This window comes from Chroicocephalus ridibundus, chromosome 1 (assembly GCF_963924245.1).
Source record: "Chroicocephalus ridibundus chromosome 1, bChrRid1.1, whole genome shotgun sequence".
In the NCBI taxonomy this organism is placed as follows: Eukaryota; Metazoa; Chordata; class Aves; order Charadriiformes; family Laridae; genus Chroicocephalus; species Chroicocephalus ridibundus.
The window spans coordinates 74125302-74140168 of NC_086284.1; the positions used below are offsets into that span (position 1 = coordinate 74125302).

General features: G+C 38.4%; 1 protein-coding gene across 5 annotated transcripts in view; it reads left to right on the plus strand.

Annotated features, from left to right (window-relative positions):
* MGAT4A (alpha-1,3-mannosyl-glycoprotein 4-beta-N-acetylglucosaminyltransferase A) overlaps positions 1-14867 on the plus strand; it is a 70420-nt gene that overhangs the window by 38827 nt on the left and 16726 nt on the right. For all 5 annotated transcript variants that reach the window (XM_063339732.1, XM_063339751.1, XM_063339722.1 and 2 more), the window contains exons 6-11: positions 2822-2868; positions 3455-3568; positions 4178-4253; positions 5165-5279; positions 13938-14068; positions 14721-14828. In XM_063339732.1, coding sequence (XP_063195802.1) covers positions 2822-2868; positions 3455-3568; positions 4178-4253; positions 5165-5279; positions 13938-14068; positions 14721-14828 — 591 coding nt within the window. The remainder of the gene's footprint in view (positions 1-2821; positions 2869-3454; positions 3569-4177; positions 4254-5164; positions 5280-13937; positions 14069-14720; positions 14829-14867) is intronic.

Consider the following 14867-nt stretch of genomic DNA (forward strand, 5'->3'; position numbering starts at 1 on the left):
AAAGTTTAGACAGGCTTAAGGGGATACTGGCGAGGTATCTTGAAGAGGAGTCTACTGAGGAATATTAAATACAGAAAATCACATCTGTCTCAGGAAGTAACCTGAACTGAAGATAGTCAGAGCATGGATGGTCACAGGAGGGAGTATTGTGTATGTTTGTCTTGTTCTTATTCTTTGCTATGTATCTGTTTATGGCTGCCACTGCTGGAAGCCAGATGGTGAGTGGGGCTCAATCTTTGATCTGATCTGGTATGAATGAAAAAAGGAGGATGTCTTGCTGCAAGTGTTTCTTGCTTTCTCTGAGATCAGTAATTTCATATGATTAGGAAGAAAGGACAGGCGGAAAGATGTGAACTGCTGATTATTGGAAAAAAACACCCCTACATATGCCTCTCATTAGTTCACAGAGATCCACCTAACAGGACAAACTTGTTTGTAAGGCTCCGTGTGATTCATTGATAAGATGCATCTTTGTGGCTGGCACTGTTAACTCTTTGGTTGTGGCCTATCACAATTTTGCATTTAATTGCTTCAAAATGATTAGTTCTAAAAACATACTTTTTTTGCTTGTTTTTCTTGGGTCCCAACTCCTAGGGATTATTTAATCTTCAACCTGAATAGTTTTATTAAGGAAAAATTCTGGCTTTCTTATTGCCTTCTGATTTGGTAGCTGTGGTCTTCATTAATTCATAGCTGTCGTCTTACAGATTGTGCTGCTTTGGTTGGGATCACCAGTGAAATTTCCTTTCAATAGTTGCAGGGAGCACTGATACCATGAAACAGATTTAAGTTCATTGTAGCTGCATCCACCTGCTCCAGCATGGGGTCCTCCATGGGCTGCAGGTGGATATCTGTTCCACTTTTAGCCTCTATGGGCTGGAGGGGGACAGTCTGCCTCACCATGGTCTTCACCATGGGCTGCAGGGGAATCTCTGCTCCCACACCTGGAGTACCTCCTCCCTCTTCTTCACTGACATTGGAGTCTGCAGAGTGGTTTCTCTCACATATTCTCTCTCTTTTCTTTGGCTGCAGTTGCTGTTGCGCAGCAACTTTTTCCCCTTCTTAAATATATTATCCCAGAGGCACTATCACTGTTGCTGATTGTCTTGGCCATGGCCAGTGGTGGGTCCATGTTGGAGCCAGCTGTCATTGTCTCTATCGAATGTAGGGGAAGCTTCTTGCAGCTTTTCACAGAAGCCACCCCTGGCCCTTCCCCGCCCACCAAAAAAAAATACCCAAACAAACACACCAACAAAAAAACAAACAACCTTTCCACTTGAACACAATACAAGAAAAAATGGTAGGGTCAAGTTTTTAATGCATTTGCTCATGTGAAAAATGGTGTAAAGTCTTTTAATCTCAGTGGGTTTTTTTTTTAATTCTAAAAGTGGCATCTCCTTTTGCACTATGCCGATGCAGCGATTGTTGATTCGTAAGGAAGACTACCTACTAAGCCAGCAGTGGTATTTGCTGTGTCTTGTGTTCAGTGCAGCTAGACCAGACCATCTTGACTTTGTGTGACAGCAGCACAGATTACAATATGAGGTTGGAAGTATACAGGCTACATCTCTTGAATATGAAGCTATTGTGATTGCATAGCACTTATGAAGAAAACATGTATGAGAAAACTTATGACAAATGCTTTCTACTCACGTGTTCTTGTAGTATTTAGATTCTGCTTTTGGAAGAAACCCACTGTTGTCCTTTTTGGAAAAGTGTGCGTCACTGGCATTATGTTGGATTTTATAAAAATAAATCTTTAAAAATAGGAATGGTGATTTTTTTTTAAGATCAAAGGGTAAGCACCTTTATCAAACAAGATTAGTCCTTCTATAGAAATGCTTGGGAGGGATTTATACTTCGTGTGTATAATCCTTTAATGGTAATCTGCATTACAAATTCATCAGAAAAAGTATGAACTGTTCCTTTGTTTCCAGCATTTCAAAGGCAGCTATTTCTGCAGAATCCTCATGAGCCACCGGAGTCTGAGTTGATTTATAGAGTGTAAATTTTCTTTTGAAGATTGATAAATAGCATGTCAAGTTATTAGATTAAGTATAACTAAGTTTAGGATTTTCAGTCACCTTTATGAATTCACAAACTCTCTTTTTTCTGCAATGCATGTTTACGAGCAAGTGAATAGGTTGAGTAATCGCCAGTTCTGGCAAGCTAGGTGATCTAGACTTTTCCAGAATGTCACAATTTATATTTTAACCAACAAGTCATTTTTGGAAACAGTGTATCTTTACGAACTGTGTGATTTATAGCATTGATAGTCCTTCAAGTTTAATCTCCGATGCAAACAATCAACCCTAGTCAGGGAAACACCATGTTCATTGCTGTCTGTGGTTGGGGCATTCACACTTTAAATGCAGAGTTTAGGAGATATATTTTTGGAAGAAGAGTGTGTTCAATGCCCTGTTTTCCAGAAGGCTTTCCTTGATAATATTTTAATATATGTTTTCATTATTATCTAACAATAATATGAAGTTCTTCCTCCACAAACACTCAGTGATCATTTTGTCATTAAGAGCGTGAGAAGTTGCAAGAAAATACCAACAGTTGGATTAGAACTATCTGTTAAAAGCGGATACAAGGTAGATATTATTCCCTTCTGTTTACAAAAAAAAATTGTTTATTCTCCCATTAGACATAAAATATAGTTATGTGTATGACGTGTTCCTACATTACTCAAATATTTTACATGCTGAAACTGATTTTCAAGTACAGCTATTTCCAATGCTTATTTTACTGGGTTCTTTTCAAGTATAACTCCAAAACTGTTAAGTGTGTTGTTTTTTGTGTTTGTTTTTTTTTCCAGACTGATCTTGATTATGTTAACAGTGTTGTTGCAAGCCTGGAAAAAGAGTAAGTTGTAGTTTTAATGGGGGACTTCTTAGCTTAGTGGTGGGTTTGCTTTTTCGTTTTTTCCTAAATCAGTATTCTGGAAATATGAGATCATACATCTCATGCATTCTTTGGTGTTTGGATTTTCAAACAACAAAGTAATAGATGACAAATTAAGGGGCAGTGATTCAGTCAGTTAAATTGTAAAACAATAAATGAGATCAAATTATTTGGTACAACACAGACAGGCAGGATTTGTTGAACATGAATGGAAATTTTACATCTATGTTAGGGCTTTGTATTCCATATGTTCGGAGAAAACTATGGTCGGGGGTGGGAGGGATCACTATGTTCTGAAAAAAGAAAAGCAAAAGAAGTGTTTAGAATCTAGTTAGAATTCTGAATTACTGGGCAAGAGGCTATACTGCTCTGAAGACAAAGCTAAGGAAAACAATATTTTTTTTTATATACTACTTTTATTTAACGTGGCTCATTTGCGTAAGTCATTGTTGTAACCACACATAATAACTGTACCAACAGAAAACCAAGGAGGAAGTCTACAGAACTCAGAATCTTTCATGTGACTTTAGGATGTTTCTATTTACAGGTTTTCTACAGAGATCAGTTCTGGCTTGGTGGAAGTAATAGCCCCTCCTGCAACTTACTATCCTGACTTGACAAACTTGAAAGAGACATTTGGAGACTCAAAAGAGAGAGTGAGGTTAGTTTATTCTCCCAGATCTTTTCCCATCTCCTCCCACACCTACACTTCTGTTGTTTATGAAACGGCAAGTGGGATGCGAATTCTTGAAATGTTTTCTTACTGTAATTCTTGAAAGTGTGTGGATGCTAAAAGTGCTCTGTGAATCCATCTCACTCCTATCTGCATGCTGTTCTGTGCATGATCAGAGCCTAATGCCATGCTTGGTTGAATTCATTTAGTGTTAAATTTTGGGAGGAGAACTGAGACTTGATACACTTTTTTGCTGTAGGTAGACTTTTTTGTTTACTGTTTTTCTTCCTGAAATACAGTGTAAAACCCAGTAATTCTGTCTGAATTACAATTTAAAGTGCACATGTATTTTTAGTGAAATGTCAGGTAGTTTTCACAAAATCAGATGCAAGTTAAACCAGTTTTATGTCTGTATTAAAGCATAAGGCAAAAGTTTGTTCCTTTTTTTCAGACAGAGGATTTCCTGAGGGAACAATGCCAAAAGCAGCCGTCCTGACATTTCACTAATATGTGTCATTCTTCATAGTGAGATTTACTTTGCACTGCCAGCATGTATTGAAATAACTTTTTTCATAATCCTTAAACATTTAATTTCAGATGGAGAACAAAACAAAACTTGGATTATTGTTTTCTTATGATGTATGCCCAGAAGAAGGGGGTTTATTACATTCAGGTAAATTTCTCTTCTTTGTTTTGACACAAGTTTTCAAATGAATCTCCAGAAATTATACTGTTGGACACACCATAGAAGGACCTATACAGAAAAGAGATAACTTGATTCCATAGTCGAAGGAGGGCATTAAGTATGGAGGCTGTGGTATATGAGGAAGTTGTGGAGGATACTGAATTAGAAAGCTCTCCTGGAAGCTGCACAGCCAATTACATGAGACAGTCTTTTTGAAATCAGGCAGTCACACAAATATCAGTGCCAGCACAAGGAGGAGAGCATGAATGCACTGGGAGAAAGGACAGAAGAAGCAGGATCCTTAAAGCAGTGGCCTGTACTTAGTATGACTTAAAGGGACACATCTTGGCAGTTCTGCTGCCTGGACTAGATGACTAGTTTGGACCATGCACCTGTTCTTCTGTTGGACAGCTAAAGCCAGGTGAAATGAATCCCATCTCTGCAGACAACGTGTCTCTTAGCTTCTTATCTCAGAGGAGAAATTCTTTCAGTGCCGTTAGGTGTGTGAGTAAACAGAGTCATGTTTGTGTACAAATAATGCATATATTCTACTTGTTCTACTGATGATGTCACTTAGTCTAACATTATTTTGTGGATGATTTTCCTCTGAAGAGAGAAGCTAGAAAAGCAAAGTTCTGAAGTAGTAAGTTGAGATACATTTGTGGATTCTTCCTACAGAAAGATTCTGGATTAGTTCTCCACAAATAGACAGACTGTGATCCCTACAATAGTTATTCTTGGCTATAGCATCTAGGTTTTATAGCAGCGCTTGTATTAGAAATATATGGCTATGTGTTAGCAATATATTGTAAATCAGTATTTCCTAGCTGTACTTTTTCCTATTGCATTGCTGGTACTTTTTTTTTATTTATGTTGATATCACTGCTACTTTCCTCTAGCTTGAAGATGACATCGTTGTCAAGCAGAATTATTTCAGCACAATAAAAAATTTTGCACTTCAGCTCGCTTCTGAAGATTGGATGATTCTAGAATTTTCTCAGCTGGGTTTCATTGGTAAGAAAATGTTCAGTTTAGAACACATTCATCCTCAGAGTCTGTGAATTAATAGTGGTCTGATTTCAAAGCTATCTTCTTTGTACTGGGAATGAACCAAGAAGTAGAAATTAATTGACATTTTTAGGAACTCTGGTTTAACTCATGGGTTTGATTTTTTTTTTTCAGTTGTTTCATATACTCTTATATGACTGAGGCAAACTCAAACTGTTGGAATAGAGGGCATTTTTAAAACTGAAAGTTAATTAATTTATAGAAATATTAACAGTCAAACTGCAAGCAATGACTTATTTTGAATTTAGCTGCCATTAAAACAAAAATGTCATTAAAAGACAACTGACAGAAGTAAAAGAACAAAGTGTGATCACTAAGTCTACCCAAAACAACTTCATTGGTGTTTGTGCCAAAATTTCTAAGAATCAGCAGGCACCTGTTTGTCTTGGTTGCAAAGCTTGTTCTATCTCTACCTTTCTATTCCATCAAGGAGAAGGTATGACAGTCTGCTCCTTCTTAGGTCTAGTTGGAGTCCGTCTATCATTTGCAATGAACAACAGTGAGAGAAGCTAATGCAGCATCCCGGGCTGTTGTGGATTGACTGCCAGTTGTTGTTGAAATTGCTTCATGGCTATTTGCTCTTACACTAATAGGTTTTTATTGAGAGGTACTAGACTTAACAGAAAAGCAATTAAAAAGATGTCTCGAAGGGATTTTTACAAACTAAGAAAAGTTATTTCATCACTGCAGTGATGTGTCATGATCTGTTTAAAAGTGATAAGCTGGAGATATGGGAGGAAAAATGAAAAGCTAAATCAGACTGTGGAGATTCCTGTATGCAGACAACACAGATTATTCCAATGCAAAGGCTGTAAGTTGAGCTCAGAACAGGAAGAAAATCCTACATGTAACAAATAAAGCTCAGTCCCAAGTTCTGTCATTCTCTTGGAAATTCTTGTTCTCTTGTTTTTACTTTGGATCTACTTTGCAGAAAAAGGCTTCAATTTTAGCTCAGTGACCCGTAATGGTTGCAAACAGTGGAGATTCATCTAGATTGGCGGAACTGAGGAGGTTGGCACTGTGTAAATGGCAAGTACTATCTTGTTTCCAGCTCAGCATCAGGTGTGCTGCTGAGGCAATAGTTCCCCTGACTTTCAGGGTCTCGGACATTCGCCAAGTAGGAAGGAAAATAGTAGTTATCTCCTAAACATGCTATGCTAGGGTACAAAATGGTCCTTTGTATGTTTGCCTGTTGGTCTAACCTACAGAAACAATGGAGAAGAGATTAAATGGGCAGAGGGAATTCTCCTTATCTATCTGGACACTACATAACTGATCTGCTTGGTTGCCTTGGGCTACCAACAGAGATGCACTGTTGCTGAAATAGTTATGGCACTGGTTTTGTGGCCTCAGAAGTGAAAGGGAGGAACAGGAAACAGAGCTGCCTATCATTGAGAAAGAAGCATTTAAAGAATTTGTTGGAGCTTTTGCCCTAAGTAGACTTGTTTCTTCTGTTGGGGAACACCTTGCAGCTCTCTGTGATTCTGTGGCTGCAGAGACTGGTTGATTACCATCATCTGATTAGGCTTTGTTTCTACTTTTGAACAGTTAAACTGAAATTGTGGGCTTCATTGCATTTAGAGTTTTAGCTCCAGTCCTAATTGCACTTTAAATGTAAATTCTGTATGAAGTTTCTGGGCTATAGAAGTAACTTACATTCATTCTACATTTGCTTAATTAAATAGTAAAGAGTACTCACAAATTGCAGTTTTGTAAGACTGACATGTCAAAATGGGTGTAAAACCAACTTACAGTTTAGGACGTGCACTGTCTACCGCATGGAGATGTATTTCAGATCACTTACTATTTGTGTATTTCACACCCCTTTCTGTTCTCAGTGCTGCTATAGAGGGCATAGTGTCTAAACCAGAAGGGGTAGGTATATTTTTCTTAATCGTGAGATTTGGCTTAATCATCTGCCAACTGTTGAAAAATATTTTAAAGTTGTTTTTCTATCCTGTCTATATACTTTTTTTTTCAGTGTAGGCTCTGAAAATACTTACAGTTAAATTTAGTTGTTGGCTCCTGCTGCTTGCGTCCCTGTTCTTTGTTCCTTGTATCGTATTTGCTTGCCTCCTTTTAAGTAGATGATATAAATAGAATTTCAGATGCATTTAGCTATGGCTACACATCTTCATTTTGCTTTTCTACCTAGAAAATTAAATCAGATTTTTTTCTCCCAATTTAACTACTTATCCTGCTTTTATGTTTTGAAAGAAAAATTAGTATTCGTGAAAGTGACTAAAACTTCTGACTTTGAGACACATTGCTGTACTATAACCATATATTGCGTAGAGATTTTATGCAAGTAATCTAGATTTGCCTCATCTCTACTATCCCTTTGTGGATCTTGATGCAGACTGATACTATGGTAATTTGCTCTTCTCTATAGCTATCCTCATTACCAAAAGTTAGTTGTTTGTAACTGAGGATGAGTTTTATGTGTAGATGTCCAAGAGAGAAAGTAGAGCACTGAATTGCCTAGATGCTACTGATTTAGAAATAATCTCTAAAAAAGAGGTGTGGCTGATTCGCTGTAAGCTATTGGAAACCTTGATCAGCTTGCAAGTTCTGAGGTAAAAATGTTTTTTTGTCATAGTGTATTTCTGAACTGAAAATCTAATTTATGCAAGTACTACATGAGAAAGTGGCAAATGCAGCTATTTCGGCTGACAGCAGGATTACAGAATTCTGTCACCTCTGTCACAGAGAGAAGTTGCTTTCTTTGGGGTTTTTTTGATACTGAAAGCACAGTCTGAAGTGCTGTCAGGTATCTAATAAATAATGGGTGAGATGTATGCTGTTTCTCTAAGAAGCTCTGTGGAAGGAGATGCATCTTTTACTCTTCTGAATTCTGGTTTGTGCTGTGGTCCCTGACACAACCTGGGAAAGTCCTACTAGCTTTTTAGGAGAAATATTGATTTGTCTTCAGACTGCCTGTGAGCTGAAGTGTTTTCCAGAGGATCTACAACACTCTGTGCTGTGGCTATAATGTCAGCTGTCACTAACTTTTAATGGAGCAGCCTGAAATCAGCCTTTTGGTTGTCTTATACAGTTCCTCTGAATCTTACTGTGCCCTGATGTTTTAAGGCCTGTTATTCTGATTATTTTAACTTTATTTAATTAATTAACAATTATTATTGTTAACATGATTAATTAACAATTATTTTATTGTTCTGATTACAGTTTTGCTCAAACTGTCCACATAGTTGAAGCTTGGGGAAGAGTAGATCAAGTGAAATATTTGAGATTTAAATAACTTCAAAGAGGTTCTGGTTTTAATGCCAGTAATTTGCATATCATTAACAGGGAAAATATTGAACTGCTTCAACTATAGTTAGAATATGAGCTTGCAGGTATAAAATTATTGTTGCTGTAGACTGCATACATTTAACACAATGCTTATGCAGAAGAATGCAGATGAATGATTCAGATATTTGTAGTTCAGAGAACTATAGAAAATAAAGTTTTTCATTTTGTGTGTGTATTGTACTTGCCATCTCCTGAGAGGGCAGAATAGTTCACTAAGGATAACATTTAAATGGACTGAAAATCAATAGAATTCTTGGCAGGGCACAAAAAATAGAAGGAGATATTCCACAATTTTTTTTTCAGTCCCGGCTCTCACTTTTATCAATATAGATAAGTAATATGGAGGAAGTCTTCCACATTTTGTAAATCTCTAGGAATTTATAGATCAAGATTTTACTTTTAAGTCTTAATTTTTTTGGATTTTGAAGTTTCTTTTCAAGGGTAGGCTGTACGCACACAGAATCTGAAACCTCTGAAATTTTGTCAGCAGAGTCTCCTTGATTTATGTCTGTTCTCATGCACCGTACCAAGTGCGTGAGCACGGTGCAAGATGAGCCATTGCTTCAATTCTTTCACATTGTCTTTGGTTTGATGCAGTGTGTGTTGACTACAGTTCTTGCTGAGGTCTCTTTGGCTTGATGATTTTTGACTGCATGTTGGGGATGGCCAGTGGGCAATCTGTAGGCTGGATTTGGATGGCGTTTCAGTGGCACTATGGCTTACAGCACTTTCCTCACCTGCAGTTGCATGGGAGGCCACAGGACTGCAGGACCTTGGCAAATGCTGCTGCTTGTTCTTGAGCTATGGCTATGCCCTAGGGAAGCCAGGCTCATGCTGCTACCTTCGCTCATTCAGAGGAGTTGTGGTGTCAAATCTGTGGAGTAGGAGATGTACTGGGCTGCTTTCCATCACAAGAAGTAGCTGTGGACAGTCAGGGGTCCAGAGCTTTGAAGACCTGTTTCATCAGGTGCTTCACCGCAGAGGCTTGTTTTTTGAGCTGTTGGAGGAAGAATGTTCTAGGGGAGGAAAGGGGGATGTTGGTCCATGGCAGTACTACTGTGATGTCCTGAAACAGAAGTGATAGATGAGGGATGAAAGGCAAGGAGCTAGGGGAAGGCTGTGCCAAGCTGGGTGTGGAAGGTGGTGACAGCATTTCAGCAAGTGCTATGTGGATGTCTGTCCTTGGTTACTGAAGCGAGAACATGGCTTTTCTCAAGAGCAGGGTGTTGCCTGTTCATCTTAGCTCCAGTGATCATTATGAATTACAGTGAGAAGGCTTTCCCAGTGCTGTTGAACCCTTCCATGGTGTTGGACAATATAATGTAGAGAGTTGGGTCTGTGAGTAATGTTGGGTCTGAAGATGCTAGTGCAGGTATAGCCAGCTGATGCTTACCTACCATATGCTGACTAGTTGCAGTTGGATGCATCAGAGGTTTTTTTTCTTTGTCTTTCTTTGGGTTTTTTTCCTGGTAGACCCTGTGACATCACCATATTAGCTGGATTATTCCCCAAGTCAGAGGTGGTTGACTGCATGGTTGATAGTAGTATGCCAGTCTAGGCCCAGAATAAAGTGCATCTGTGCCTGGACAAGTTTACCATATGGAAGTAAATAATTTGTTTGTTGATGTCCTGTTTCTATTTTAGGTATAATTAGAATAACTTAAATTAGGGAAAAGAGTAAATTCTTACTCTTACCTTCAGTCTTATTCTCTGTTTATTTAATTGTAAGTAAGGACCCTGTACCTTAGTGTTCAGGTTATAAGTGGTATGGGCTGTGAGTGTCTTTTCACTGTGGATGACAGCTGAAGACTGTAATCCTTGTGTTCTTCATAAGATGAGCTAGTCAAAGGAAAAATTGTACGGTGTGGTCCTTGGGTAGAAGAAAAGGATTCCAAAGCAGCATGACTGTGCATGCCTACTGGAAGAGGATATACTGTCTCTTCAGTCAGACTGCTTCCGTTGAGATTGGAGCAATAACGTGGGGATGGTTTTGTCTTCCAAGTCACGTGGTATTGCGCATCTCTCTCACCACTTGGAAAGGTCCACTTCCTATGGAAGCAGGTGTGACTGACAGACTACCTCAGTAGGTATCATCTAGAAATGATGGTTTCAGTTCCATAAACATCCCAGAATCATCTGATTAGTCCCATTTTTGAGCTCATGTTTCATTAGGGTTTCTCATGTTTTTCTTTTCTCCTGCCCCGTGCTATTGAAAGCAGTAGGCAGAGATGAATCACCAGGAAAATTGGGAGCCCATTTAGCTGGAAATGTGACAAGCTGAAAGAGCTGTTATTCTGCATGAATGTTTTACACAACATTGTACAACTCATACGATTGTTTCCTACCCATTTTTAAATATTTACTTCCACAAATAATGTTAAACAATATGACAACAATATAGCGTGTAAATAGTATCAATATACTAATAAAAATCATCTTTCTTATGTCTTTAAAGAAATAAGCTTTGCAGTTTTCCTGTATTTAGCTTCAAATTTTAGTTAGAGTATTTTCAAGTGGAAATGCCTATTTGAGGACCTCATTGCAACAAGCATGTACAAGTAATGTCAATGTTTTTGCTCTATAAGCAGCCGAATTCAAGGGTTTTGTAAGGTATATCTTTGTTTTAGCAATGTCAGACCAGTTAATGTCTCACTGTGTTTACTTCTCCAACCTACTGTGTGAATGATATGCTTTATGAATATAGCATCATTCCAACAGATGAAATAATTGGGACTTTTGTCAGATGCTTCTTCCGTATTTATTGCACTGCATCATGATGTTGCCTCACTCAGACCCCCCCAAACCCATCTCAGAATTCCAAAACAAGTATTATTTCATTGGCTATGTTCTTATCCAATTTCATACAAGTCATAAGGGAATGAGATTGCATTAGACCTGTTTTCTGGAAAGGATGACGCCCTTTAGGTGGTCTCCTAAGTATGTATCCTGTTTTTGAGAAAATAAAGGATCTTGCAATTCAAGATACTGGCATTCTCAGAGCAAATCTCCATATGTAAGAGTCTGATACCTGGCAATGTCAGAGCACACATAACAGGGCCCCTGCTTTCCCTTAAAAATACCATTGTTGCTAATGTATGTAAGCTAACAACATGGCATTCTATATCTACTCTGAGATATTCTATAATATGCCAGGCTCAGTCACCTGTTTCAGTAGAGAAATTTTCTATCCCTATTACAACAGGAATTTGAACTCCCTGCCCTTTGGTGGTTTGGTTTTGTTTTTTGTTTTTTTTTTTTTTTATGCTACCTTGCAATAATCTTCTACGAATTACAAAATTCAGTGGGCCTCAAAAGAAAGAGAAGTAACCGAATGCTGAATGTCTGGCTCTAAGTGATAGTCCACATGTATATTCATAGTGGAAATGTATGTTCCTAATCGGTTTAGATAACTTATCTTTTGTGTAGTACTGGTTCAGGGTGATACTTCATCTGTATCCTTTCTTCTGTTTTATATAAACATGAACATCCTCCTTAATGGCTAAATAAGGTAGGCTTCTTGTACTGTTTCTTCATGTCCACTCAGCCACCTGCTCAAGTAGCATGCTATTCTGCTGATAGTTTTTAACTTCATACAAAACTTTGTTCCCTATTTGTTTGTCATGCAGACTAGTCTATACAGCTCCTTAGTGGACTTTCCAAAGAATTTTGTCCTCTTGTAGGTGAGAACCAAATCCCATTTTCTGATGAGTGTGGGAAGTGTTTTTGCCACCTCAGAGGGGAAGCCGTTTTTAATGTCTACTCCAGCTATTCTTCCTAGATGTTGAAGGATAAAATATTAGGACCTCTACTACTTGTGGAACTTATTTTAAAAGCCTATGAAGGCCTCATAGATTACAAGTGGGAGAAAAATATTTTACATGTCTAAGTGCTGTGTGTTAGTGTGTTGTACAAAATCCCCAAGTGTGGACAGGCAGAAAACATTAAAGAAGAGCTTCTATTGGACTCTGATCCATTAATGCACATGTGCCCTAAGAGCCCAGCCCTGTCTAAATCAGCACTGCCCACATCTCAGCACCATCTGCAGAACTGAATCACTTCAGTGATGTCCTCCTGAGAGATTCATTGTCATGTAATGTTTTTCTCCCTTGCCTCCTCCATTGCAGCCTAGCAAAGTACAGGCAGACTTCATCTGCAAGCCTGATGATGTTTTGTGAATCTGTCCTCAAATCTGGAATTGCCTTTGGGAGTTTAATTGGCACTCAATCCCAGTCAATAAGCACTTGTCTTCAGCCTTGAACTGCCCCACTCACAGTTACGTGTTGCTTGTGGCAGCAGTGTCTTCATACAAGGCACCTTTCATAAGTGCTGCATTTAGTTTTACAAAATAGCCCAGTGTGACCACCGTTCTCTTCAGACACCTGTACTGGCAGTGAAGTGTATTCCATGACCATGTAAATAGTTGCTCTTGTTGATATTAAATAGACTTCAACAACACCAAGTTTCCTTCTTTTGCCAAGGCCTCCTTTAAGCCTCACAGTTTGCAGGGTTCCCAAGAATCCTGTAGCACAGTGCCACCCAGAAGTCTATCTGTACTTGACCAAGCAGTATGCTCTCTTGGAAGCCCCAAAGCCACAGTAGTACTTAGCAAAGAAGTTCTACATTTTTTGTTTGTGGGAGGGACTTAGACTTTCTACTAGGCAGCTGACTGCTTTGAGTGTGGCTAGTTGGAAATGCCCTCAGTATGAGTTTGCTGATGGTCTATGCATTTCAGAAAAAACTCTGGTTGTTGTTATGTGATGTCTCTTTTTTTTTTTAAGTTACATTTTCTCTGGTTATGTTCTAGTAGCTTCCTTCTTTCTCTTTGATTTTCTATACAGAAGGATCTGGAGTTGGTGGATCTAGAGAAAAAAAATCTCTGCTTTTTTTTCAGCAAAAGCTGAAATTGTGTGACTGGGCAGATAACACTTGCAACAACTCCTTGTCTCAGATGCTTGAAGCTTACAGGTGGCATGAAGAATAATAGACACGAATCCATAACTTTTCTGTCTCTATTTTTGCAGACTGACAATTTCTGTTCTTAAGGAGAGTGTGTTGTAGTATACATTGAATGTTTTGATAGTACCAAGATATATTACAATGAGTTCTTATTTGAATAGTTGTTTTATTTAGTTTTTCATAGCTGAAAGGTATGGAGCTTTTGACATTGAGATTTCAAGTTGTTCACTGCTAACGTTTCTTGTCTTGGCACAAACTTAACAGCTATTGTCTCACTGATTTCAAAAGACAATCTTTAATCTAAAATAACTCCAGTTATTCTTCATGTCATCACAGGTAAAATGTTCCAGTCTCCAGATATCACTCTTATTGTAGAGTTCATATTTATGTTTTATAAGGAGAAACCTATTGATTGGCTCCTGGACCATATCCTCTGGGTGAAAGTGTGTAACCCTGAGAAGGATGCTGTAAGTTTGTTTTTTATTATAAAGCTTCTGAAATGTTTTTCATGGTGGTGAATCAGTTGGGTTTGGTGAGTTGGAGGCTAGCATACTGTATATTATGGTTACTGCATGTCCTGAAAGAGTCTTTCTTCCTACCAAGATTTTAATCTCAAAAAGGACTTCAGAGGGACAATTCTGAGAGACGTTGTAACTGTTATTGCATCAGATTTTGGAGATGGATGCAGTAGGATGAAAACCAAAAGTCTAGTTAGTTTCTGTGTGTAACAGTCCTAAAATAAACTAATCCACCTAACCCCCACTGAGGCTCTGCAGAATGCCACTGCTTGGATAGCAGTCATAGAGAAGGTTCCGAACAGGGAATAAACTTTGGATTTTTGGTCCTTCATTTCTCAAGTAGCACCCTTGCTGAAAGACTGAATAAACAGGTTCTGTGCAAGAACCTTGAACAGTATTATATTTGCACAGCAGTCTTGGTAGATTTCTGGAATGAAAACAAGAACAACTGGATAAATAGGTCTGGGTTCTTGTTGAGTCTTTTCAGTCTGTGTAACATCACATACTTGCAGTAAAAACTCAGCAACCTTGTGTTGGTTTTACTAATGCGATTTTTTTTTTTTTTCTTTAACCCCCCTCCCTTCCCCCGCCCTCATTTCAGAAACATTGTGATCGACAGAAATCTAACCTACGGATACGCTTCAGGCCTTCTCTTTTCCAGCACGTTGGCCTCCACTCCTCTCTAGCAGGGAAGATCCAGAAACTCACAGTTAGTAGCTAAAATTTTCCTTCCTTTCCAGAGCAGGCT